General features: G+C 52.2%; 1 protein-coding gene across 1 annotated transcript; it reads right to left on the bottom strand.

Moving 5' to 3' along the window:
* Positions 1-194: 194 nt before the first annotated feature.
* TMPRSS4 (transmembrane serine protease 4) lies at positions 195-26152 on the bottom strand. Its single transcript, XM_045892746.2, has 14 exons — positions 26055-26152; positions 25617-25671; positions 18680-18713; positions 15014-15127; positions 12142-12294; positions 10953-11082; positions 8494-8595; positions 7498-7538; positions 4503-4662; positions 3217-3383; positions 2321-2419; positions 1991-2133; positions 614-763; positions 195-206 (listed from the first exon to the last, which is right to left on the bottom strand). The coding sequence occupies exons 1-14, from the start codon at positions 26150-26152 to the stop codon at positions 195-197; spliced, it is 1458 nt and encodes a 485-aa protein (XP_045748702.2).
* Between the last annotated feature and the right edge of the window lie 1011 nt (positions 26153-27163).

Genomic DNA, 27163 nt, shown 5'->3' on the forward strand with positions numbered 1-27163 from the left:
GCTGACGTCCTTCCGGGTGCCTGTGGACTCTGAGGGCTTTTACAGGAATGGAGACCCTTTGCTGTGCCAAGAAATGCTGAGGCTGTGGGCAGAGAGGTGTGTCCAAGGGGGCTCTTGCTCTGTCTGACTTCTAGGATCCCCAGGTGGGCAGGACAGGGGGAGGCAGTTTCCAGCAGTATGGAAGGGGGGCAACATCATGGCTCCAACTATGAGAAGAGACGAAGAAAGAGATGATTTGAAACTGGACAAGGTGGTGATGTATGCAAAATTAGCCTGCCTTTTCTGAAGCTCTTTGCTCCTCCCTCTTTTCTAGGCAAGTATCTTGAGCCTTCCCACCCTCCTCCTTAACAGAGTCTGTTCTCTGGAAACTCTGTGCCAGAGGATAGAGAATGATAAAGCTGGGTGTGTTCTATACCCTAAGACATTTGCGTTTATTTGGAATCACAGATCTAAGGAATTTCAGCTCTTCCTGGTGGAATCGCAGGTTGTTACTGGTGGGGAAAATTATTTAGTATGTAAGGGGTCATCATAGAGCCATTTAAGTCAAAGCTAAGGATGGTTTGGTACCTTTAGGGTAGAGGAAGGGAAGGAGGGCACAACAAGTGGGGCTCACCTTCCGGACACTATAGATCCAGTTGAGATAGGCTGTGACCTTGGTGTATACTCCTGGGGTACTGGGGCCCCCACAGCCATGGCCCCAGCTCACGATACCCACCACTTGCCACTGGTCAGAGTGATACATCAGGGGTCCACCGCTGTCACCCTGTGAGACACCAGAACAGGGGTTGCTGGGGAGGGCAGGCAGGGGTGGGGTGGAAGAGTGGGCTTCTTTTTCTTCCCCTCCTGGAGTTGGCCCATCTGTTCCTCTGTGCTCCCCACTCCTCCCCACTGCTCTGTGCTGTTCTGCCCTCACCGCCTCTGCTCATGCTGTTCCTGCAGCCTGGAAGGCCCTTCCATTTGGGGCAAAGGGGTTCTGTTTGTGGTCAAGTAAGTTGTTGGTGTGCTTTCTCTCAGATTCACAGGGCACACTAGCAAACTGAAGGCTCTAAGGGGTTCTGCAGTGAGAAGCCCGATTCTCTTTGTTTAACCCAGTACTTCCCAAATTTATTTAGCTGCTCATGGGATGCCTGTCATATGCCAGGTACCATTCTAGACAACTGGGATTTGGTCAATGAAAAGAACAAAGATCCTTGCCTTCGGGGAGCTTAGAGTTACACGGAAAAGAGAGAGACAATAAGCAAACAACACAATAGACCAGAATGTGTCAGATAGTGAGAAGTGCACTTTGGGTGTCTGTCCCAGCTCCTATAGCCCCTGAGACTTTGTCCCTCAGAACCCAGTAACACCATAGCCTAATTGCCCCCCTTGTGCACCACTATGAGCTCCCCAAGGGAAGAAGACACTGTCCCCCAAACCCAGTATTTACCTGGCATTCAAGAGATGGCCAAGAGCTACCTCTTGAGTGGAGGGATTTAATGACTGAGAATGGGGGCAGGAATAAGGTTAGGGCCTTTAGTGAAAATGGCTTGGAAGATCCTGGGGGTGGAGGGAGTGAAAATGTGTTCAGGGACTGACTGGTCAGTGGGGTTGGCGGGGCAGGCATTGCTCCAGGGCTCATCCAGCAGGACATGGGTTTTCTCTAGTCTAGTTAAGCATCTTGGCAGTTCTAGAGAAAACAGACCTGGCGTTCCTGCCCTCACGTGACTCCTACTCCTATGCGTGATGGGAAGTAAGAGCAGGTGGGGTGGGTAACACCATTTTTGTAGATGAAATACACGTTTGAAATCTTTCTGCTTGTCTCTGTCCATCCATTCATCCTTCTATCCTTATCTGACTGTAATCCTTCTTTCCCTCCCTCTCTCCCTTCTTTTCTTCATCACACATTGAGTGCCCACCATATGCAAGACTTCATATGGAGTCATCGGCCCTTGGACTTAATTGTCTCTCCGGGACTAATATCTCTATCTAAGGAACTCCCTCATGCTCCCACCTGGCAGGTGTCCACGCCGCCCTCCAGGATGCCTGCGCACAGCATCTGCTCAGTAACTTCCCCCTGGTAGGCGTCCTCCGCATTGCACCGAGTGTGGTCAATGAGCTGGACTGACGCCTGCAGCAGTGTGTCGGACATCTTTCCTGGGAAGTTGAAAACATACTCATATTCCTGTTCTTGCCTCCTACCCCCACCCCAGGATAATTCTGCGGGTTGCCTGACACCTTGGTGCTTGGACTTCCAGGATGGATTTTTCTCAGGGATGGTCCTCCTTCCCATCACCTCCAAGAGCTGCTCCCTCAGCCCTGTGGTCCTGAGCCCAGGACTTACCTCCATCCTGCTCTGTAAAGCCCCATCCAATAATCCAGAGCGGAGTGGCTGGAGTGAGCTCCTCATCAAAAAAGGGCAGGCAGATGGGCCTGACCGTGCCTGCCAGGAGCAGAGAGAAAGGGGAGAGCCTGGTGGCTAAGCACTCTGGAAAGGCTGACACCAGGGTTTCTATGACCTATGTTCCAGGGGATGTTAACAAAAGTGGCATAAGAAAATCCTGTGGTCAAATAAGTTGAAGAGATATAGTTTAAACATCATAAAAACAAATTAAAAATTAAAAGCCTTGTCATATCTTTATATACTAATGTGCCCCAAGAAGAGAGCTCTACTATAAAAATGTTTCCCAAACTTACTTGAGAATAGAACTCCCTTTTTTTTTTTTCTCCAAAGGACCAGTGTCTTGTGGAACTGACAGTTGGAAATGCTGATGTAAATACTGTCCAAACATGAGTCCTCTAACAGAGCTTCCAAGATTCCATGGGCTGCCTTAAGGGTGATGAGCTCTCTGCCCCTGGAGGAGACCAGGTGGGCATAGTAACCCTTTGGCGAGATATTGCGCAGGCTCTTGGCATTGGTTGAGGGTGGAAGATGGACTAGAGGATCTTCTAGTTCCCTTACAACCCCAAGATTGGATGAGTCTATGATTCTCACTTGAGGTGCTCCACATGGAGAAAATAGACCTCACAAGAATCCAGCAGGGGGTGGGGTGGGCTGTGAGCCGGCAGCTCAGAGGGGCCTCATGGCCCCTCACTGATGTTAGGCTGGTATATTCACGGGAAACGCATAGCTGGGGGCTTGAGAGGAGCTGTGATGTGCCCAAGGCTGCTTAGTGAGCTAGTGGCAGAAGGGGATTAGAACCTGACCTAAGGGGTCTGTTCCCAGATGCCACCTCTCACCGGAGAATGTGAGTGGGAACTGCAGCTTCACGAGGGCAATGTCCTTCTCTTTGGGGTACGTGGTGTTGAGCTCAGTGATGAAGATGCTGGCCACAGGCAGGGATGGGAAGTTGCCCAGTTTGTCTGAGCCAGCCCTCACCTTCCAGGTGGAGACATCATGATACTTCCTAGGGGGGCAGAGACAGCGGGGTTCAGGCCTGAGCCAAGCATGTGTGGTCTTTGCCAAAAACTGGGTCCCCAGGACCCTGGGGATTGGGGTGCTGAATGTCCCTGCTTTAGGAGGTAATGATGGTGAGGCCAGGGGTGGTAGAGAAGGAGCAGGTCTGAGGAATCCCCTACGAAAGGCCAAATTCTAAAAAGGATTTCATCCTTTCCCCCAGTGAAACCTGCCCAAGAAAACTTCTAACTGGAGGGCTGGGGAAGGGGCTGTTCCCAGTGCCTGAGCTCTGGGGTCCTGGCACTCTCTCCCCCCAGCACTTTTTACTGTCTGTGTTACTCATGTGGTACTCGTATTGTCAGTTACGTTATGTACTTGTCTGTCTTTCTCCTCCAGACGCTCCTGCCTGCTTAATGTGCATGGGTGGTTTCCCAGAAAAGGATTTAGAGCTTTGTCAGATCTCAAAAAAGGTTAAGAATCCCTGGCTTACACTGTGAGTTCCTCTAAGGCGCTGACAGATCTAATGCATATGGGTACATAATATAGTACTCATTAGATGTTGAACGAACGAACGAACGAACGAACGAATGAATGAAAGAAGGAAAGCGAAGAGGGCCTGGGAGTAGTCCTTCCCCACAGGTATGGGCAGGCCTCTCTCTGCTGGCCTGTAAGGGAATCTGTGCTTTATGCTTTTTAAGTTTAAAGTTTTTTTGCTATAATGGGGGAGTGGCAGTGACTCTCGACCCTGGAATCACTCCGGAGAAGACTGGCAGAGGGAGAGCATTCTCCAGACTCCAGGGAGATGGATGGGAAGAGCTTCTGTGGAGTGCATGCTAAGGGGCCAGACTGAGGATACTGGGTATCTGATTGCTTCCTGACTGGAAGAGGTCAAGCTTGGTGATCAAGCTTGGTGACCAGTGCCCTCTGCTCAGACCCTGGGTGCCTATCATAGGACATCGTGTCCAGTGTCTCATTGGGGCGGCCACACCCAAGGACGTGGTCTGTGGAGGGAGGGCAAAGAGGGATGAGGACACTGGAGCATAAGCTGGGAGACGTCTCAGGGGACCCAGACACTCAGGCCCCTCTAAGGCTTTGAGCCCCCAAGGCTTCCTTGTGGTGCAGGCCTTACCTGAAACAGTGGGCTGCCGTGAGGATCCAGTGGGCGTCCAGAATGCTCCCTCCACAGATGTGTTGTTTGTTGTACTGGATGCTGACCTGCCAAGGCCAAGAATCCACAGAGGCCGTCTCCCCGCCCACCACCCGAGGGGCTTTCAGGCTCTCCCCACAGGCTGGGGTCCACAGGAAGGAGGGAGAAATCAGGAGTCAGGCTCTTGAGGGATGGGATTGCCTCCCCTTGGAGCCCCGTGTATGTCCCCTTAGAACAGAGCCCTGATTAGGGGCGCCTGGGTGGCTCAGTCGGTTGGGCGACTGCCTTCGGCTCAGGTCATGATCCTGGAGTCCCGGGATCGAGTCCTGCATCGGGCTCCCCGCTCGGCGGGGAGTCTGCTTCTCCCTCTGACCCTCTTCCCTCTCATGTGCTCTGTCTCTCTCTCTCATTCTCTCTCTCAAATAAATAAATAAAATCTTAAAAAAAAAAAACTAAATAAATAGGGACACGTGGGTGGCTCAGTCGGTTGGGCGACTGCCTTCGGCTCAGGTCATGATCCTGGAGTCCCGGGATCGAGTCCCGCATCGGGCTCCCCGCTCGGCAGGGAGTCTGCTTCTCCCTCTGACCCTCCTCCCTCTCATGCTCTCTGTCTCTCATTCTCTCTCTCTCAAATAAATAAAAATAAAATCTTAAAAAAAAAAAAATGTTTAGCACAGGGCGCCTGGGTGGCTCAGTTGGTTAAGCGACTGCCTTCGGCTCAGGTCATGATCCTGGAGTTCCGGGATCGAGTCCCGCATCGGGCTCCCTGCTCGGCGGGGAGTCTGCTTCTCCCTCTGACCCTCCTCCCTCTCATGCTCTCTGTCTCTCATTCTCTCTCTCTCAAATAAATAAAAATAAAATCTTAAAAAAAAAAAAAAAAAAAAAGAGCAGAGCCCTTATGACTGGAACCCGGAGGGGTGGGGAGGACCAGGCCCATTTTGAGTTATTCCTAGGGAGCTGGTGTCCCAGACTATAGGCTTTCCCCCAGTCTCCCCCTTCCTTGTTGGGCTTCGGAAGTGTTTATATTATGAACAGGGGCGTGTCCATTGTGCTGGGAATTCATGGCCTTCAAACCAAACAGGTGATGCAGAATTACAAAAGTCCTGCCCAGGTGGCGTGTCCCAGCCACTGCTGCGGAGTATCAGCAAACAGATGCCCACAAACTGCTCTGGGAGCCGGAAGTGGGAAGAAGGTTCCAGAAACTGGATCTTCCTATCCTCAACTCACCTTTCTCCAAGTCCCTTCCCCCGTGATGAGTGAGTCTCCCAGTTTGACACGCTGTGCTCTCTTTCATATGCCACTGTCCTTGGCTTTTCCATCATGACCCTCAAGCTCTGGTAAAAGCCTCCATTCCCACCTCCCTGCCCTGCCCTCAGCCTCTCCAGTCCTGGCGGTCATGGCCACAGTGGTGGTTCTCCCAGGAAAATGCTGCCATCCTTTCTGGGCCTCTGCCAGCCAGGGGCTTTTCAGACACCTCTTATTCCAAACTCTGCCTTCTCTGTGTACCCCCCCCACCGCCCGCTCCCTTGCAGCCCCAGGGCATCTCTCTTTCTAGGGTAGAGTTTAAAGTCCTCCTGGCGGCTACCCACTCTCCTTAGCTAAAGTCTCCGTCTAGCTGAATCGATCTGCTTTTAGCTCCCTAAAAAGTCATTCTGCTTATGCTCGAGGAAATTCCCATCCCTGAGATGCTGTCCTCTTGCTATTTATCTAAACCATTGATCCATTCAGCAAATTTGTACTAAGTGCCTACTGTGTTCAGGGATGCTGGGAAGAGAGTAGAGGACAAGATAGACGGACAGACGTGGTCTCTCCCTTCTTGGAGCCTACAGCTCAGTGTTTAGCCTGGGCACCACCCCCTGGGGGCCACCCGATCCCTGGGGACTTCCCCTGTTCTGGAATTTCCATAGCCTGCCCCCTGGTGTTGGCCTGCCTTTCATTTCCTTTGTGCTTTGGTCTTCCCGGTAAGACTGACAGATCCTCAAGGGAACGTCTGTGACTTCAATCTCTCTGTGAGGACAGTGCCATTTAGTGCAGAGGGCAGATGGTGTGACTGACGGTTCAGTCATTCACTGGCTGGCCACTGTGTGTCCGTCCCCACACACGAGGGATTGTGGGCGTCACATGATAATGACAAGAAGTCTTAACATCCAACAGGGAAGCCTATGTACTGCCCAACGGCAAAGGCAGTGATGATGGCCTTGTTCCACTCAGCCCGTCCAGTGTCTGGCCAGCGTGGCAGGCTCTGGTCAGTTCTTCCACAAGGCTGGGAGGACAAGCTGGGTCACAGAGCTTGTCTTCTCTTCTGATCTCCTCTGTAAGAGCTGCATCCTCTGGGGCAGTTGGACAAAAGGGCTTCTTGGGAAGAGGAACCTCAGAAAGGTCAGGTGAATTACTCAAGGTCATGCTGGAAGCCAGTGGGACTGGTGCCTGGGTCTCTCTGCGGCAGGTTGGCTATGAGCGCTACTCAGTCCGGCACCTCCCACCTGTGACCTCGCATCTCTCTCTTGCTGCTCTCTATCTCTGTTATAAGTTCCCGAGGAGAGTGGCCAATTCTTTGACTTGTCTGGTATTTTCTACTTCTCACTAATGTGCCTGACAGTGCTAGACACAGTCTAACTGTTTTTTTGCTAAACTGAATGCTCTGGTCTTGGATAACTGAGCACACTTTTGACAGAGGAGGCCTTGCGGGCCTGACCAGGGTGGGAGGGCGTGGAGGCCCAGTTCTATCCTTCCCAGTTTTCTGTTCCCTGCCAGCTCTCTGCTTCGGTTGTGGGGTTGTGTGTGGATGGTACTAAAGAGTTCTTAATGTCCCCCGCTTGAAGGAGCACTGCCCTACAGACCCAAGGCCCAGGGAAGTTTAGTTTGGGACAAAACAGAGAAACTTAGAGTCTGAGAGATTTAAGAATGAGGATGAAGGTCTTTCTCCCTGCTCATTGCTGGCCCACGGCCCAAACCCTCAGAGATGGGACATACTCACCAAGGCAGTGCAGGGAGACCAGGGAGCCCGAGAGACAGGGTCTGGAAGGGAGACACAGGGCCTTGTGGTTTCTGTGGGAGGCAAGGACTCCGGTCCCCTGGCCCTGTTGACCCCAGCCCCCCTCCCAACACCTGGGAAATCTGGAACCCACGTCCTGGGGGGACTGTATAGAAACGGTATGACCACTTAGTTCATTGTGATTCGATTGGTTTGGGTTCAATGCCCCTGCTGTTCAGCACCCACTGTGTGCTGGGCCCTGCCTGCGTCAGAGCCCAACCCAAGACCTTGGCAGCCTGGAGTGGAAGAGAGCTGAGCCTGGAACAATGTCTGTTATACTGTGGGCTTTCCAGATGGACAAAAAGTGGGATTTCGGTGGAATTACAGGCACACGATCCTTCTGCTACCATCTTGGTCCTTTTTAAGATTTACTCTTTGGTGAATAAGCAGCCTCAGCAGCATCCCCAAATGCTGGGGAGCCAGAATCTTCTTCGGGGCTCTCTGCTGCAGTGTGACCATTTTCATCTAGCTGCTGAGCTCTCATGCACAGTGGGGAGGCGGAGGAACAGACCGCTGCCAAAGGCCATGTGGCCTTTTCTCTGGAGAGCTGGGAACGTGGAGAGGCCTTACTCTGGCCTGGGTGAGTGGCTGGGAAGGACAAAGTGGCCTTTGGAATCTTGCCTTATTGGGTTTAATCGGGAGCATAAAGCGGTAGGAAAATTTTTGGTTTTACTCTTGGATGACACGGCCACCAACAACATATGGACAGCACACTTTGTCCAGCTGTCTGTTTTATATAAAAAAGGGAGTCAACCCAGAAAACCTCTCAGAAATCTGATTCTCTAGTTCTTGGTATCTGACAGTCTGCATGGCCTGGAGTTCTTCTTGTGGTCTGGCTTACATTCCCCTTGCTGCACCTGCTCAGGGTAGCTGCCTACAGCCCTGATGGCAGCCTCCATTGTGAGCCTCTTGTGGGCCAGGAGGTGTCCTCTCACTTACCCACTTAGGTTTTGCACCTGAAGCCCCTGGCCGTTCTCTGTGATTCCAACAACATCCAGATCTTGGTCTGGGCCGATCTCCACAGCTCTGAAGGTGGGTTTGCTGCTCACGTTGGGGGAGAGAGATTGAGAGAGAGAGAGACATGTGAGGTAGGGCAGGACGTTAGAAGAAGATGGGGGGAGTAGTTCCCACTTCCAGGAGCTGCAGTGGGAAAGAACGTGTCCTAGGACTTGGCTCTGGGCACGATGCTGATGTGGATGCTCTTGCTTCCCCAGAGCTCTGGACAAATTTTAGGGACATGTTTTCTTAACTCCCAGTTGTAGCCCTATTTCAAATGTCCCAGCATTTTTTTTTTTTTTTTCTGATTCACAGCCAGGGAACTGGAAGGTGGATATTTGGTTTTCTGAACAAGGCATGTGGGCTGAATTGGGTAGTGGGGGTGCATTTATGGCTCCCTTGGAGATAGGACAGGACGAGATCAATCTTCACATGAGTCCAGAGAGTCTCTCCCTTGGACCACCCTCCCTCTTTCTCTCCACTGATCCATGTTTGTCTTCTTTCAAACCTTGGGTTTAAGTCTTTGCTCCTCCAGGAAGGCTCCCCTGATTCATCCCATTGTTCTGATTGTCCCGTCCTTCCCCATCCAGCCATGCTCGTCCTGGCTCTGTGTGCAGGGCTCAGGTTGACTGAGGCACTGGCTGACTGGCCACTGATGCTCTCACATTCTGGGCCAGGATCCCGCACACCGGGTGGACCCAGGTACACCTAGAAGGGCGTGAGTGTGGCGGTGCTGGGTTTCAGAGCCCTGGAGATGGAGGCGCTTGTCCTGCCTCTGACACTAGCTTGATGTGTAACCTTGACAGGTCACGCCCTTCTCCGGGTTTCCTTAAGCCTTAGTTTCTCCCTCTGTAAAATGAGAGGTGGACCGGATAATCTGCAGAGCCCCTCCCACCTTGAACCATCTCGGGTTTTATGGTCCTGGGACAAGAAGGGCTTCTTATCTAGGTGGAGGAAGGAAAGTAGAGAAATTTGAGACCCGGAAGGAGGGACAGTGGTGGAAACGGACAGTCCCCGGAAAGGTAAGCTCTGACTAGCTTTGATTCTGTAGAACTCAAGAAGCCAGCTGGTTTGGTACGTTAGTGCACTCCGGAAGGACAGAAATTCCAGGATCCTATTACCTTAAGAAGCCCCAGAGACACCTTGGTTGCGGAAGGCAGCTGCAGCCCGTGGAGCTGGGAGCTGGGCACCCCTGACGCCGCAGTGGCTGGACTGCCGTGGAGGGGAGGGGCTGGCTGCAGGGGAGGCTGGGCCGGCCGGGTGGCTGCTGGGGGTGGGGTGGGGGGAGGAAGAGCAGGGCCAGGGCGTGCCTTCCCACCTCTCCTCAAAAATGAAGGAGGCAGAGGTGGCCTGTCCAGGGTTGCGTCCCACGGCAGGTATTGAGCAGTAAAGACCTGATAACCAGAGAGCAGAGGGGGCCAAAAGGTCTGATGGATCAGTAATGCTGCTGGGAGCATTTATTGAAAAAGAACCTGGAGGCTGCTTTTTAGGGGTGGATGGGAGAAAGTTCTGTGATTGATTGACAGTGTCTGCATGTCCAGTTTCTTAGAGTCCTTGGGGGCTTGCCAGGGAGAGTCCTTGGGAACCTGCCCCACTCTGCAGCTGAATAAATGGGTATTTTCCCTCCTCTCTGGTTAGGCTCTCTGAGTGATCGGTGGCCTTACCTCTCCTCCCTTTATAGGGAAAGCCTTGGGGGAGGAGAGAATTACCCAAGCTAGAAACAGAGACATTGCTAGAACTCCTGATGCCCAGGAATTAAGGGGTCTTGGGCACAGACCCCAAGCCTCTTCCTCCCAGCTCCTGCCGAAGCAAGTGACTTATCTTCCCTGAACCTATTTCTAAAACAGATACAGTAATAACTACCTTTGTGGTTTTTGCCAAGATCAAATGAATATAAACACAGCATGCAAATCACCCTTACGATTATGTAACTCTTGATCCCCTGAAGATTTGGAGCTGTTTTAGAAATTTGCTGAGAGAGCTGGGATTGCTGATGGGGCGCCAATGTAATCAGGTTTGTTTAAGCTGAATTTTAACCAATGGGACATTGAAGAAGTAAATGTTACACTCTGGGACAGGGTGTCTTCTTGCAGAGCCGTGAAAGAGTGAGGGTCTTGAGGAGCCAGCACTGTGTGTTGGGGGTGTGTGGTGAGGCTTATATTCTCTTGCTGCACCTGATAACTGTCCTATGACATTGCCAGTGCGTGCCCCAATTGACTCTTGAGGAAACTGGGGCTTAGGAGATTGACCTTCACGTTGCTTGTATGTGAAAGTGCTCAGGTTCAAGGGCAGTTCTGTCTGACTCCAGTATTTATATTTTTAGGAAGGGAGGAAGGAAAGGGGGAAGAAGGGAGGAGGTCATAGGGACGAGGGGACAGCCTCTGGAGGCTGGGGCCAGGTACCTGTCATAGCCCATCTGCCCACAGGCTATCTTGGCCAGAGCTTCTGTGAAGTTGTCGAAGCAGGCAGAGGCCCAGCTCTGTGTGGCCGGATCCAGCACCTGCAGGGTGGATCGGTCCCTGGAGAGGCGGACTGCGAGGGGGAGAACCTGGGTCAGTTGCAGGGCAGGGGCCTGTCTGGCCCATCTCCCTCAGAATTCATCATGGGACCAGCACAACCTCCCTACACCCAGGCCCTAGAGCATCATAGAACACCAACCCTTTCAACCTCGGGGTAAGTTCTTCCATTTGGCTTCGCCTGACTGAGCTTCATTTTTATGGTAGCCAGGGTGACCAGATGTCCTGGAAACAACCTCCTTGTGGACCTGTTGTCCTGGCACAATTACCAGCAGCTCTCTATTTTATTCTTAGAGATACCAGTTTTGGTGATCTATGGTGACTCTACCCATGGTCCACACAGCTTGCCTGGCCTGGGGGACTTCTCAGTGAGGAACCTAGCTCCTTTTCCATGTGAGGTCAGAGGGAGGAGGTTGAGAGGGAGGTACTTTTGGCAGTAGGATGGCAGGTGCCCATAGGCATTTGACTACTGATAAAAAAAAAGATATATGCAAGAAGTCACTTAGTCCTGCCCCTCAAAACCCCCCAACACCCATCTCCTGGGCTGTCCTTTCTCTCCAGAGCCCAAGTACTAGGTGGGTGAAGCTGGGCCAGCCCCGGCCAAGAAAGAAGATGAGTTTTTGTTGGAAACATCTCCTATTGCTTTGAAGGACCTAGCTCAGTCTTGTTACATAGGAGGCTACAATAAACACCTAATGAATAGAAAGATCAGTAGCTGGTTGACGGTCTGACACTCACTTTTCTATCCCCTTGAAAGAACAGATTTCACAGAAAGGAGGGAACTCCCCAGGGTCATCCAATCCAGCCGCCTGCCTCAGTCCCACCCCGGTGTAGCAGAACGGGGCAGGCTATGTTACAATTTCCTGTCCCTTCTGGTCCGCATTTGTTCATCATATTCACTGAGTATTTGCTACATGGTAAGCACTGGGGCCCTAGTCCTGTTGTTCTTAAGAACCTTACAATAGGGATGGAAACTGACAAGTCATTTGGCAGATGCTGTGCAGTGGATCAAGGGGGACCTGAGCTGGTTTCCTGCTGTGCCAACTCTCCCAGTGCCTCCAGCCCCTAGACTCACCTGCCACTGGGGACCCATCGGGGAAGGTCTTGACACAGAGCTGCTCGTCCTCCCCGGAGGCACAGTCCTGCTGGCCGTCACACACCTGCCTCCTCAGGATGACGTGGAGAGGCTGCCCGCAGAGGAAGTAGTATTTGTCCAGAATCACCTTGACTGGAAGGCAGGGGCAGGGAGGGGGCAGACAGGGCTGACGGTCAAGCAGGCAGCCCCCGGGGGGTGGGAGAGGCTGTGTTTCCCTGAAAACATGCTGGGCTTCAGGACAGGCAGATGAGGGCTCCAGACGCAGTGACGCCACTTGGTAGCCTGGGTACTTGGTCCTGAGCCTCAGTTTCCTGATCTGTAAAGTAACACCTATCCCATACCTACAAGATGGCAGAGGCATCAAGCGAGAGAATGTGCAGGAGAAACTTAGAAACAGCCCCCACTGGCCTCATCCTCCCGGTGCCAGCACAGTGCCTCTGGTAACGAATAGACAACATGGGGCCTGGAGCCCAAAGACGAGAGCGCTGGCCCTGCCGCCTCTCGTGTGACTTTAGACCCGTCACGTCCCCTCCCAGGGCCTCGGTTTTCTCATCTGTACAGTGGGGTGAGGCGGTTGAGAACGTTTGGTGAGCTGGTGGCCGTGAGTGTCTTGTAACCACCAAGTGCTATTCTAGAACTAGGTGTTTTGATCTGGGGCTGAGAGATCCCTGAAGGGCTTGGCGGCGTGTTGTGTTTTGTCTTCGGCCCACTGCTTTCAAATTCTGTTGCTCCTTTGCTGCCTTGGGCTGACGGGACTGAGTCTAGTTTGTGACTCCTCAGCGAATGAATACTTCACATTCCTAAAGGCTCCTGGTGGGAAGAGACCCCCCTGCCTAACTGAACCCTCCCCTGGCCCGAAGCCCCCTCCTGCTGTCCAGTGTCGCTCCTGGCTAGCCCTGCAAGTGACAGTGGTAAGTCTGACGGTGGCCTCGCTGGTCACTGCTGAGAGCTTCCCATGCACTGCCTTGTGTAATCCTGACAACAACCTGAGGTGGCTGGGGTCATGATGAACTCACATTATAAGTGGGGGACACGGAGATTTACAGAGTTGGGGTTTATTTCCCAAGGCCACACAGCACTTATGTGTAGAGCCAGAATTCCAGTCAGGGTCTGTCTAACTCCAGAGCTCTTTGCTGCCTCTCCATGCCTTCCCTGAGGGGCTTCGAGATGGGGTCTGCTGGCCTGGATGCCCCTGGTGTGAGGGAGCCCAGGAGAAGAAGCAGGCTGAATCTTTCCTAGACCTTCAGAGTTTGGTTCATGGTCAGGAGCTAGGGTAAGGCAGGCTCACTCTAGCCTCTTGGGACAAAGCCAGGACATAGTATCACCAGTTGAGACCCCAGAAGCCAAAAAGTTGGGGGAGCCTTGCCTGGGATGGAGGCTCAAATGACCTTCTCTGGTTGCAGAACCTGGGGGCCCACGGCATGGAAGCCATACAGGACCTTGTGGGATGGGGAGACGCCCACTTCTGAATCATGCACCACTGCCTGCCCGGGCATGCCCTGGATGAATCTTGGCCCCTTCTCCTCTCTCCAGTGTGGCAGGGCACAGGCTCAGAGAAAGCAAGCTCTCCTTCATATTAGCCTAAATAGAACAGGCTTAGGACGGCAGCTGTGCTTATGCTGCTGCAGACCCAGGGCCAAGGGCCAGCCAAGGTCAGGAAGAAATCCGCATCTCACAGCGCAGCGGGACTCTCCGGGATCTGGGTGGTGTTTGTGTCATGGATCTGCATTTCCATTGCCACAGATGGAAAGGGACTCGTTCAGTCTGGGTCCCGGGGGGCCCGTCCCAGCTGTCTCTAACTGCCAGTCCTCTCTGAGCCTAGATGCTCAAGTGGAGGGGGAGGGTTTGGGCCCAGTGATCTGGGAGTGCGTGGTGGCTGTTGCTGGGGAAATGCCACCATGGTTCCAAGTGCAGCTCCTCAAGGGCCCGTGCTACCCCGTTAGCAAACACATGCTTTTGTGTATGGCCTTGGTCACATCTCTGCACCCTGTCCGGTGACCCACACTTGGGCACGACCTAATTTTCATCCAGGTGTTTTGCATTATCTCCTATATCCCTCTGGGAGAGACAGGATGTTTTACAGAGACTGAAGTTGCGAGAGGTCAAAGGACTTACTCAAGGTCACACAGCAAGGGGCTGTGCCGAGATCCTCACCCAGGTGTCCCGACTGCTAGCCTGGTCCGCTGGGCCCTGCTCCCCACCCCGAGAGTGCCGTCAGTAGCCTGCTGTGACTGTGGGGGAGGGGAAGGCAAGGACAGTCACAGGAGTGGGAGTGGAGACCGGGATGGTGGGCACGGCGGGTCATTCAGTTCACTCTTTGTCGCTGAGTGGCCTGCGCACTGGGTCTCAGGCACTGGCAGGGAGGAAGACAGAGCTACAGGCAGTGTGTGTGCGTGCGTGCGCACGCGCCTGGGTGGCTTCCCGTGTGCCCCCCATCTGTGTCCCTCTCTCACAGGTGGAAAGGCTCCCCGCTCTTACAGCCGGTAGGGCTGCTCCAGTGTCTGCAGGCGCCTGACTAAGGAGGCAGGGGCGCGGCCGCCCTGGCCGGTTGCCTGCGTGGCTTTGTCCCGTGTGCAGCTGTGCTTTCCCTGTGGTAGAGATCCTCTGGGGTAGGTGGGGGCTGCGTTCACCTCCCCCCTTCACTCTTGGAGGAAGGCTCCCATCAGAGCAGGGGGTGGACGCATGTCACACAAAGCTTTCTGCAGCTCACCTGCCTGTGGCTGCTGGGTGCAAGGGTGGAGGGTAAGGTTGGGCTTGGAGGGGAGGTGGCAGCTGCCGTTTCCTGTGGGGGATGAAGGGGAGGTGGGGGCAGTAATGAGGGGGTGAGGGTGGGGGGGGGGCTGCCACTTACTGAGGACAGCCATGATGATGATGGTCGCCAGGCTCAGCAGTGCTGCGATGATGGGGATGCCAACCTTTTTGAAGGTTTCCAGGGGAGTGCGAGGTTTGCGCAGGGGGGTGATGTCTGTGAGGCGGAGGGAGAGAGCCTGCAGTCAGCACTTAGAGCCCGCCCCTGCCAAGGCCCACAGCCTCCCTGCCCTCTGGCCCTGGTGCTGAGCCGCAGAATGCTTTGGGTACAGTTTTGCTTAGCGCTGCGGTTTTATTCCTGCAGACTGGGCTTAGCTTCAACAGTGCATGGTCACCCCCCCCCTTCGCTTATCCAGGCTTATCCATCTTTCACCTGTGCCCCTCAAAGGAGACTCCAGACCATGGTGTCTTCTCCTTGTCTTGACTTAACCTATTCTGCAGTGTTTCACCCTGTCGGGTCTGCCCTGCATCTGCCCCGGGAGAGGCAAGTACTCATTTACTTTACTGTCATTTATCCTCTTCTCTGACTTATCTTTTGGTTAAACTGTAAGCTTGAGGGCAGGGACCTCCAACGCATTCCATGCTTCGTAGAGCCCTGGTACATGCTTGTGAATGAACACATCCTAAGGGCCTCCATCTCCAACTCAACTCAGCAGATGGTGAGTCCCTAGAATGGTCCTCATCTTTAAGGAGATGCCAGTTTGGGGGAGGAAGCACACAAGGGCAGAGTTGTCAGTACCACCAGACACCACCAAAACACTTAAATGGGCCTCTGTAGGCGGCGATGGGGTGGGGTGGGGCTGGACCAGCTGGGCAGAGGCCTGGGGGTGTTGACTGTGAGCTCCTCGTGTGCCTGAGATGTAACGTGAGCAAGTGCGTATTGTGGAGGGAGGACTGGCAGCGTCAGTCTGTGGAGAGTCTTGAACACCATGCCGGGAATTTGGATTTTACCGGGAAGGCAGTGTGGAGCTATGGGAAGCTTTGAGCAGTAGAGAGACGTGATCACCTTCATATTTAGAAAGGTGAATCTTTCATCAGGAAGGAGGTGGATGGGAACAAGAGTTTGGGGATAGGGAGACCAGGTAGGAGCCTAGAGATGCCTAAAACAGAGGTAATAATAACTATATTGTCTTTTTCATATGGTTATCCAAGGAGATGGTACCAGGGCCAGGATTTGAAAAGTTAAATTCTCAGGAAGTACCCGAGATAGGTCCTCTTGCATCCCCTCTCCTTGCAGGCAATAAGCTGCGGCAGGTGCACGGAACTTCTCCAGGGCGAGCTAGGGCAGGAAGTCTGGCAGCCTTGAGTCCCTGGAAGGTGATAGGTCAGCTTTCTTTCCCTCACCTCCCCATGGCTTGGTCTGTCACCCTCCTTGTGAGGCCTTGTTGACCTCCCTTTTTAAAAGATAATCTTCCAGTATTTCCTGTCCTCTTTCCCCATTTTTAAAAACATCAGCTCTTAACATACTCTGTATTTTATATATTATATATATTTTCCATTTCCTCCCATCCCTGCCTGAAATGAAGACTCTATGAAGATAAGGAATTTTTCTCTTCTTCTTCTTCTTCTTTCTTCTTTCTTCTTCTTCTTTCTTCTTCTTCTTCTTCTTCTTCTTCTTCTTCTTCTTCTTCTTCTTCTTCTTCTTCCTTCTTCCTTCTTCCTTCTTCCTTCTTCTTCCTTCTTCTTCCTTCTTCTTCCTTCTTCTTCCTTCTTCTTCGTCTTCGTCTTCTTGTCACTGCTGAGTCCTAGGTGCTTCAGCAGGTATTTGTCGAGTGAATACATGCATCGCTCTTTGCTTGATCTCTTAAGCACCTCCTTTCCGTCTTTGTTACAGGTCTCATTTCCTGGCTTGAATGAGGGCTGGGTTATATGTCTGTCTCGATCGCTTTCCTCAGCTCTTCAAAAGCAGAGAATGGCATCCAGCCATAGACTGGTGCTCAGGAAGTGCTGGTATCATTGTTGAAAGGGAAAGCGTAGGAAATGTTTCGTCTCCTCAGGAGAGTTTAAGCCTCAGGCACAAAGCACAGGCCTGTGGGGTGTGGGCTGGTGTTGCCCATCAGGGGCAGGAGCAGGCACCAGGGAGCTTCTCAATCTTAGCAGGTACGGTTTGAAGGTTCTAGCAGTCAGTGTACAGAGCTGTCCTCTGTCCCGTGGCCGTGGACATGGCGACATTTTGTCCATTCCTCCTTCATGCATGATTTATTTATTGAGCACCTTCCGCTGGGGGTGTGAGGTGGGCTGGTTTTCTCAGAGGTGCATCACTTCTTGGGAGCCCCTCGAGGGGTTCCCCTGTCCAGGTCCCCATGTCTCTGCCTCCCTGATGTCCTCAGGGAGAATAGCATCAGGAAGGGTAGGGTTTTCTTGGTTTACGTTTCATACGTAAAGTTGACAAAGCCACCATGAGCTTTGTGAAGAGCCTCCCTGCCTGCCCCTGTTCCTTCCTCCAGCCGGTCCTGCCCACCACTGCAGGACAGAGCCTCCCAGCGTATTGCTGTCATCCTGTCACATCCCTGCCTGAGAACCCTCCGTGACTTCTGGATCTAGACCACACTCTTCTCCAGACTTGCAAAGCCAGTGGGATTTGGGGCCACGTGGACTTCCCACTGCTAATCCTCGCCGGTCCTCAGTGCCACACGGGCAGTTTCTGCCCTGGTCCTTGTGCACCTGCCTTCATTCCCGTCTTTGAACCTTTGCTCCTGCTCGTCCCTTCACCACTGAAACCCTCATTACTTCCTTCTGTTTCGTGATAGTTTACTCCTGTGGGGACTTTGTCAAAGCTTGCCTGACCCCGTGACGCTATTATCTCTGATCGCTTGGCACTGATCGCTCCTCGAGCTCCCTTCATGTTGGCATTGGTAGCAAATCTAACTTGTTTTCTGGTTTGGTGGTTCTCAGGCTTACTCAGGTGGTGGAGCTCTTGGATGTCTGGTGTTCTCTGGGGACACAGGGGTCTACTGGTCTATCGAATTCCAGAGCATAAACTAGGCACCATCTTACTTGCGGAAGATTACATTGTTTGTGATCATTATTAACGTGGGGCCCTGAAATTGTTGAAGTAAGTGGGATTGGTTATTTCCTTGTGGATCTGTCATATTAGTTTGTGCTTTGCTGATCCAGCAGGCTATCATCAGGAATAGCTCTCAGTGGTTTAACAAAATGGAATGGGAGGGGAAAAAAACCAAAACCTTAAATTTGGGAACACTTTATCTGTTAAATTATTCTTCTCCTGTAAATCAGGCAAACACTATCATTTTCTGGTCTACCAGGGAAAATACCTTTGTCCAGCATGTTCCATGGAAGTGGTCAGACTGGCAACTCCGTGAGGGCAGGGACTCTGGCTTTCTTACTTCCTGTTTTAGTCCAGTGTCTAACCCAGAACCTGGCATGTGGCGCACTCAGAGTTGTTGAATGAATAAGAAAGTGAGTAACTGAATGAATGAGTTGGAGAATCACTGCTCTTGGGGTTTTAGGTTTGTTGGTTTTATTTCCCTGGAGACCATGCTTCCTACTTCTAGAATTATCCTGGACCTTACAGTTGCTTAATACATTTTTGTTGAATGATGAATGGGTGGGTGGTTGGAGATCTTCCACAGCATTTAGCCCTCGGTGGTGGTGGTGAGGGCCATGCAAGAGGGATATAGTATCTATTTGGTAACTGGTTGAAACTTGGAGGCTGAGGTGGACAAGGCAGAGCTGGACCTGAGCTTACCAAGGCTGTTCAGAGGTTGATTGCTGTCAGGATCCTGTAATTGAAGGAAAAACAGTCAGTGAGTTGAGTGAGGGAACCTCTCAGGCTGGGGCTAAGGACCCAGGGGAGGCTCTTGGTTCTTATTTGCATCCCCTTCTCTCTGCTGAATCTAAGTTGGGGGGCTCAGTGATATCTCACTGGCTCAAAATATAAAATTCAGGGGCTCCTGGGTGGCTCAGTCATTAAGCGTCTGCCTTTGGCTCAGGTCATGATCCCAGGGTCCTGGGATCGAGCCCCACATTGGGCTCTCTGCTCAGCGGGAAGCCTGCTTCTCCCTCTCCCACTCCCCCTGCTTGTGTTCCCTCTTTCACTGTCTCTCTTTCTGTCAAATAATAAAATATGTGTATATATATATTACACACACACACACACACATATATATAAAATTCAGTTATGCATCTATATTACCTGGTACAACTAGCTTACTAATTGTAACAACTAGTTAGCAATTGTGGAAATGTTAGGCTGCTGGGTTGTTGTATTACTGAGTTTCTTAGAATGATTCTGCTCAGCCGTCTGTTTTGGTCAACTATTTGTCTACTTTTATAGATGTCTTAGTTCTGTAAAAACTTGGACACTTCACAAAAGGGGTACTTCAATGGCCAATCTGTGCCAAAAGATGCTCAGTATCATTGCTCATCAGGCAAATGCAAATTGACACCACAATGAGATATCTCTGTGTAGACACCTGAATGGCTAAAATTAAAAAGACTGACAATACTAAGTGCTGATGAGGCTGTGGAATATTGGAACTCTTATACACTGTTGTCAGGAGTATAAATTAGTACAGATACTTTGGGAAGCGGCCTAGCTGAATCTGCTAAATCTAACTATGTGGCTATTCTAGGATTCTGTGACCCAGGAATTAGCCAGGAGAAATGAGTGCATGTGTCTAGTGAAATATCTGTACACAAATATTTGTAGTAACTGCATTCATAATAGCTAAAAATTGGAAAAACCCAAATGTCCATCACTGGTGGAGTAGATAAATTGTGGTATATTCATATGATGGAGTATATTTTAACAACAGACCAACATAACCTAGTGCTAAAGTGCAATGACCTATGGGGATGAATCTCATAGACATAATAATGAAGGAAAGAAAGTAGACACTAAAGAGTATGCTCTGTATGATTTCATATATATAGATTTTAAAAGGTAAAGTTAATCTATGGCGATGCAAGTCAGAATAGTGATTACCACTGGGGAAGTGGGGCAGTTATTGGAAGCAGCACGATGGAAACTTCTGGAATGTTGGAAAACTTATATATATATATATCAAGTTGTCCTTGATCTAAGTGTTGGTTACATGGGGGTACATATGTTTAATATTCACTGGGGGGTACACTTTAGATTCGAGTGCTTTATTGAATGTATGTTATCCTTAACAGAGCAAACAAAGACAAAACCCTACCAGACCACTATGGTACTTCTGCAGGTGTACTCTTAGGTCACCATGGACACACATACACAAACACAAGCCTCTGTTCTTCCAGTTACACCACTGCGTGTGTGTGCTCAGCACACACACAGCCACATAGGGTCACAAACAGGAGCCGTGCACACAAGGCTCACATACGAAGTCCACTCGCCCCCTTGCCTGCAAAGCAAAGAGTAAGGGGAGGGGACTGCCAAGGCTCATGCCTCACTCTCGTGCCTCCCAGAAAGCTCTCTTCTCTTTGCTCCCTTTCCAGCTGCTACAGGAGCTGGAGTCCTGGGGCTGGGTGAGCGGCAGGCCTGCCTGGGGTCTGGGTCTCCATTCTGGGACTTGGCTGTCCGTGGTGCTGAGGTCACGATGGTGCCACTGGTAGGTGGAGGAGCTGCAGGACCCTGAACGTTTCCGCCTGGGAAGTTTTTGAGTCCCATTTGGGGGTGACAGGGCTTCTTCTAACCCCTGGGTGGGTGTCCCAGATTAGGTCTGGTTGGTGGCAGCGGGGAGGGGGGGCATCCCGGGGTGTTTGCTTCCATAGCTGAGTGTGGCAGACATAATCATTGGGAGAAGGAGCTCCTTCCTTTCCTCCCAAACTCTGTAATCCACTGGAGGGACGTGCCTGGCATTGTCCTTTGGTGGCATGAGGCCTTGTGCGGCTCGGGGATGTTCCAGAGACAGCGGGCCCTGGAGTCTCTGGGGGCTGAGTTGGAATACAGGTTCTGTGTCTTATTAATTGTGAATCTTGGGTGTGAGAGGGTTAACCTCTCTGAGCTTCATGTTCTCCCTCTGTAAAGTGGGGAAGCTGGTACTTACCTCACAGTGCAACTGTGAGGTTTAAGTGAGCTATGTAGTGGGAAGGCCTGGCTCACATAGGCGAGCTCCCTTCCCTCCTGTGCCCCCCAGCATTTGCTGCAGAACTTTCTACTGCGCAGCTGTCCTTGTTTCTTGTGGCCTTTGAGTCCTCAGAGTTTTGCACTGGACTTTACTCAGGAAAGACCAGGTAGATGCTGTTAAATGGAACGGGACTCTGGGCTCTGCCCTGTGGATCTTTCCTAGCCACCTGTCCTTTGCCATCTCCAGGGCCTGGAGGAGGGACTGTTTCCAGGGTAAAGATGAGAACAAGTCCTACAATACTGCGTTGCAGTGGCTGCCGAGTTAGGTAATAATAGTATCAACAGTATTTAATCTCCACACAGTCATCGTGTAAGAGTTTACAAAATTCTTTTGTCTGACTCAGGTTCAAGGCTGAAAAGGATCCCAATTGTCTGATACCCAGTATGGTTAGCATTACATAATTAAGTATTCAATGAACTATTTGACAAGGCCCTGCTCTAGGAGCTGTGGATTCAAAGACAAATAAGAAGTAAGTGCAGTAGGATGGGAGAGGTGCCCAGACAGGCCAGGTCAGGCCCTGCCCTCACCTCTGATGGGTGGGGAGTCGGGGGAAGGAGGGGAGGACAGGTGTGAGCAGATAAAGCTGGAGCGATGAGTGCCATGCAGGGTGAAGTGGGTGATGGGAGCCAGTGCCTGCTGGATACTTAGAGCCAGAGGCCTAGGGACGGGGTCAGGGTGGTTAGGGACAGCTCCTGGGCTGAGATATGAATGCCAGGGGGGAAGGAGCAAGCTTGGTGTTGGGGAGAGAGAACAAAGAGCGGCAAGGACAAGAGGAAGGAGAAGGGGGCTGGTGGTGGGAAAAGATACCCGTGCTTGGAAGGTCAAAGCAGCAGGCCTCATAAGCTGACTGGATGCTCTTAGGCCTTCAGGGAGCGGGTAGGAGGGTATTTGCCAAGATGTGAAGGCTGCAGGAGGGGCAGGTTGGAGGGGTGTCAGGAGCATCCACTGAGTGGCCCTTCCCTGTCAATTCATTCTTTCTCACTGAGTCTGCTGTGGTCATGTGCCTCATTAGTTGAGGTAGGTAGGGCAAGTCTCTTGTTTATTATTAATTCAGCAAATATTGACTGCCTTTGATGGGCCTGGCATTATGCTGGAGGCCGAGACGCAGAGGCAACAAAAGAGGCTTACAGCCTGCACTTTCTTGATTCCTCATCTGTAAACAGAAGTGACCTCAGTACCCCTTTAGCTAATATGTTTTCGATTGCGACCCACTGAATAGTGCTTATACAGAAAACATCCCACACCTGAAAACAGAGAAAATGAACTAAATCAAAACTACAAGCTAGAATGACAGAGACTGTGACTAATTGGTAATTAGGGCATCCCTGGTGTCTCCTACAATACCTGGCATAGAGTGAGTATTTATATATTTTTAAAAAGATTTATTTGAGAGAGAGCATGAGAGAGAGCAGGAGCATGAGTGGGGGGAGGGGCGAAGGGAGAAGGAGAAGCAGATTCCCTGCCGAGCAGGGAGCCTGACACAGGGCTCGATCCCAGGACCCTGAGATCATGACCTGAGCTGAAGTCAGACGCTTAACTAACTGAGCCACCCAGGTGCCCCTAGAGTGGGTATTTAATATTTGTTGAGTGAAAGAATTAAGGAAAATATCTTGGTTGGTCAGCCTTGAAGAAGCTGACTCTGGCACATTCACACATTGGAATATTATGCTGCAGTCAAAACAAATGAACCACGGCACCACAGAATCACATGGATGGGGCATTAGTAATTTAACATTAAGGTAAAAAGTAAATCCCCCAAAGATTACATGTAACACAGAATCTTTTTCATAAGGAAGCAAGGAAATGATAAACATGGGGTTTGGGTTGAGGCTTACTTTCCAGGGGGCTTCTAGCACATTTCCTGGCCTGGCAAAGACGTAGAATCAGTATCTGTTGAATTCTTAAACATAAGAGACTTGCCCAGCTACCTCGGCAGGGGGAGGGAATGTAGGTGTGAGGGCAGGGGATCTCCTGGTCAGATGCAGCGTTTGTCTGGGGTGGTGAATTATGGGGGCTTACTACATTGTTAAAGCCATCTAACTAGCTGGAGTTACAAGGCGGCCCCCTGTGGGCCAGTGGTGGAAATGTCATGGATCCAGGATTACGATTCATCCGGTGCTGCGCACCTGAGGTTCAAAGAGGAAAAAAGAAAAAAGGCAGTCTCCCGGCTGTGCTGAGGGGTCCAAGGAGTCAAGCTCCTATCCTCCCATCCTCCTGTGCTCCACTCTTTCAGGCTGCCAGAGTTCTTCCATCCAGTGGCCTGCTCCTTGGCTTTCTTGCAGCCTCTCTGACAAACATCTCCAACACAGTGAGATTAGAGATGATGGGTTGCCAAACTTCTGGGAAGGGGAGCTGCAGAAGGTCACAAGCCTTCAGGGTAATGGGCAGGGAGGTGGGCACATTGAGGTTTATGAGCAGCGACTGGGGAATATCAACATCAATTACCTTCCTGAGCAGGGTGGAGACGGAAATGCACAGCAGCTGTGTTGCCTTTCGGCCCAGAATCCATCCTGAGTCGGGGCTGGGAAGTGGGGGAGAGATGGGGCTGAGAGATGAGGTGAGAGTCTTACCAGGTAAGATCCAGGAACCTGGCCACCCCCTGTCGCTGGGTGAGTCTGTGCTGTGATCACAGGACGCAAAGCCGAATTGGTCTCTGGGGACCATTCCAGGCAACTCCCTAGTTCCCTAGACCAGGGAAATGTCTAGCCCTGGAGTTGGTGGAGGGAAGGTGCTTGAGAGGCCACGAAACACCTACTGTGCTGCCTTCTGCTTTGTTGGAGGTGTCTCAGTTTATCCCCAACTTGAACTCAGCCCTTGGCCCCAGCCGCCACAGCCCAGGCCCAGCCCAGGTCCCGCAAAGGCACCAGCCTTTCCTGTGTTATTGGGTTGCTGGCTGGGTCAGGCCTGTCTGCTGTGTTGATTCAGTCTGCTCTGGGGCTCTGACTCACGGGCCCAGCCCAACCAGTGTCTGACCTAAGGGTTCATCTGGGAAGGAAGCTCCTGGATTACAGTGGGAGGGCAGGAATGCCTGGGCCCCCAGAGCCCAGAAGGGCCCAGCTGGAAGAGGTGGGGGTGGGGTGTGGAAGAGGAAGTTAGAAGGTGGGTGTTAGAAGGCTGACAATCACCTGTTGATTGCCTGATTCGCTCAGAGAATCATCTCTCCCTGCTTTTCAGTCAAAGTCGCTGGTCACAGAAAGACATTAATCCGAGACCATGTGTAGAGGCAGAACAATTAACTACTGCATTTGGGGGTTAGTACAGAGCTTACCATATCTTGCATAAATGCTGTCCCATTTAATCTTCAGAACCACCCTGAGAAATTATCCCCATTTTCCAGAAGAGAAGACCAAGCCTCCTGTAGATTAAGTGGCCTCAGAGCAAGTCAGGAGCAGATCCAGCTCTTGGGGGGCCGGGGTTTTGGGCTCTGTGGACTATTGTTTTCATCCCCTCCTCGCCTGTCCCCATCGATATGCAGGGATTACCCCCAGCATCTCCCCAGCCCTCCCCAGCTCCCCAGGCACACCCATCTCTGCTTGGTTCCTGGCTCTGCCAAGTCTTCCATCAGCAAGGGTAAGCTCTCCTCCCTCCCAGAGTCTGTCTGGGGAAGGGCCTAGGGCAGTGCTAGGCCTAGCAGGGGCTTCATTGTTATTAGCATCCCTTCGTCCTCCCTCTTCCATTAGGTCTGCACGTTTCTCATCTCTTCTCCTCCTTCATTTACCCTCAGTCTCTGGTGTTTCAGATTTTGGAGAATCCCGTTGGGTTTAGCACAGCTCCTAGCTCAGGTGATGAACCCAGGCACCAGGCGCTCTTCTTTTTAAATGAGGATGAAGATCAAGCGTGCTGCAGAGAAGACACAAAGAACCATCCTGGGGAGTGTAAGTTCTCACATTGCCTTGTCTTTTGACTTGCGGGGTGCCTTTGGGCCCACACCTCAACCTCTCTGAACTTCAAGGTCCCTAGGGTAATTAGAAACTCTCTTTCAGAGATGGTAAAGCAGATAAGAGAGTTAATAACCCCACACTGAAACAGGAGGTGCTCCACCAGGCAAAGAGGCCAATGGAACAGAAGGCCTTGCCAGCTCTTTTGTCTGCTTTTCTTGCCACGCAGCCTGCCCCTGGGCCTTATTTTTCTTTTCCTCTCTGCATTGCTGACTCTGAGCTTCCTTGTTCTGGAAAGAAGTCAGTAGGGGCAGAGCTCGGATGATTGGGGTGCAGAGGAAGGGAGAAAAGCAGGGGCTCTCAGTAAGGGGGCTTTCTGGCTCTGCTCTGGTGTGCGGCAGTTTCAGGCTCCTCTGGGGGCTTCCCGTGGTCCCTCAGGGAAAACTTAGAGGCAGAGATGCTACTGTTGCTCGGTGATGGGATAAACCGGTCCTTGGTGGCTCTGGCAGGTGGCAGCTAGGTTGCCTAGGCCAGGGACACAGCCAGGGGGAAACCCAGGGGAATGGGTGGGGAAAGTTCTCCGGTGAGCCAGGAGACCCGGAGGCTGCTCCTAGTCGGAGCTCAGAGCAGGGCTCGGCCACTGGCTGGCTCAGGTGCTCAGGGCTGCTCTGAGGGTGCCTCCCGCTTCTCTGACCCTGAACCTGCATTCCACTCCCCGACCCAACAGCAGGCGGCTGTGAGCTCTCCACCTGCAGCGGGGGATAGGGCAGTTTGATGCCTTTACCAGGCTGGGGCAAGTACCGTCTGTCTTGGGTGCTTCAGCCATGACAGGTAAGTGAGGAGAGGGGCGTGAGGATTTGGTGGTTGTGAGTCAGCAGAGGGCAAGGTGTGAGTTCACCCAAGATTGGTCTGGCTGTGATGCAGTGGCCCTGAGTGCATGGAAAGTTCTGGGAGATGGCAAATCATGCTGGCTCGCAAGGATGCTCTGAACGATTAGCCTGTCTCCAGACAGGTCCGGGCCGCTCACCGGTGGGTGCCCCAGCTCTCACATGCTGGGGTCTCAGCGAACGTTCGCCCTGCTCTGCTTTATGCGAGGTGGCCACACAGCAGCACGTTTTCCTTCAGGACTGACCTCCGCCTCGACTGCTGCATTAGAAACCACCGGGCCTTGTTCTGAGCCACGTAGGCGCTGACCTGGTGGCAGTTTGAGCGGAGCACCTTGACCCCCATCGCTGCACGCAGTGGCTCCAGGGCAGGGCCTGGGGCGGCCGGGAGGTGTCAGGGGGTCTGCCGTTGTCCCGCTGCCAGCCTACTGTTCGGCTGCCCTGCCCTCCGTTAAGGATCAACCTTTGGGTCTAGGCCCACCTCTCCACTCCAGCCAGGCAGGGCCACGGGAGAGGGCGCCGGTGTAACTGTTCCTGTTTCGCAAATGGGGAAACCGAGGCACGGAGTCGCCACGCTCTCTGGCCCCAGGTCACATGGCGAGACCACGTGAAGGGCAGGCGTGAGGTATTAGTACATGGCCGTGGGGTTGAGTTGAACTTGCCTCCGGGTGGCACCGCAGTTAACTGTAACTCATACAGATCCCGCAGACGTGCTTCTCTCGGTGCCCGGAGGAAGCCGCCCGTTCTCTGCAGCCTGAGCTTTCCGTAGTTCGACTTCACTCAGCTTTCTTTCTGCCCTAGGGTGGTGGGTCGATGCAGCCCCCTCCCTCCCAGGAGGGTCTGTTGGAAGGGAAGATGCTCCCACCTTTGCGCAGCGGAGGGTGTTGTGTGGGCAGTGGCTGAAGGGGACACGAGAGAGCCATCGGGAGTCCCGCCACTCGGACCGACGGCGACCTGTAGGGGTTTGCCTTTAGGAGGGGCTGATGGATCTTATAGCTTGGGGGTGGGGAGGCGATCTCTAAACACTGCAGTTTACTTGAGCTAAAGAGCTGCCACCCAAGGCGTGGTCTGATGTTTATAAAAGAATCCTACAGAGTTTGTCCTGCCTCATGCTCTCTTTTGCTTGCTCTGAATTGTCCTTTAAACTTTGAGGAGGGAGGTGGTGCGGAGGGAAGAGGGGCTCTGGTGTTCTGAAGTTGAACTCTACAATTTACCTGCTGAGCAACCATGAGCAAATCGCTTAACATCTCTGGGACCCAGTTTCTGCCTTTGGAAGCGGGTGTGACAAGTCCAGGATAAAACCAGAGAGTGCGAAAAGTTCTGGGAAGGGCTCCAGCTGCCACTGACACCGCGCCTT

Source organism: Mirounga angustirostris, unplaced genomic scaffold (genome assembly GCF_029215605.1).
Source record: "Mirounga angustirostris isolate CCGP_5_RB_7025 unplaced genomic scaffold, mMirAng1.0.hap1 SCAF_13, whole genome shotgun sequence".
Classification (NCBI taxonomy): Eukaryota; Metazoa; Chordata; class Mammalia; order Carnivora; family Phocidae; genus Mirounga; species Mirounga angustirostris.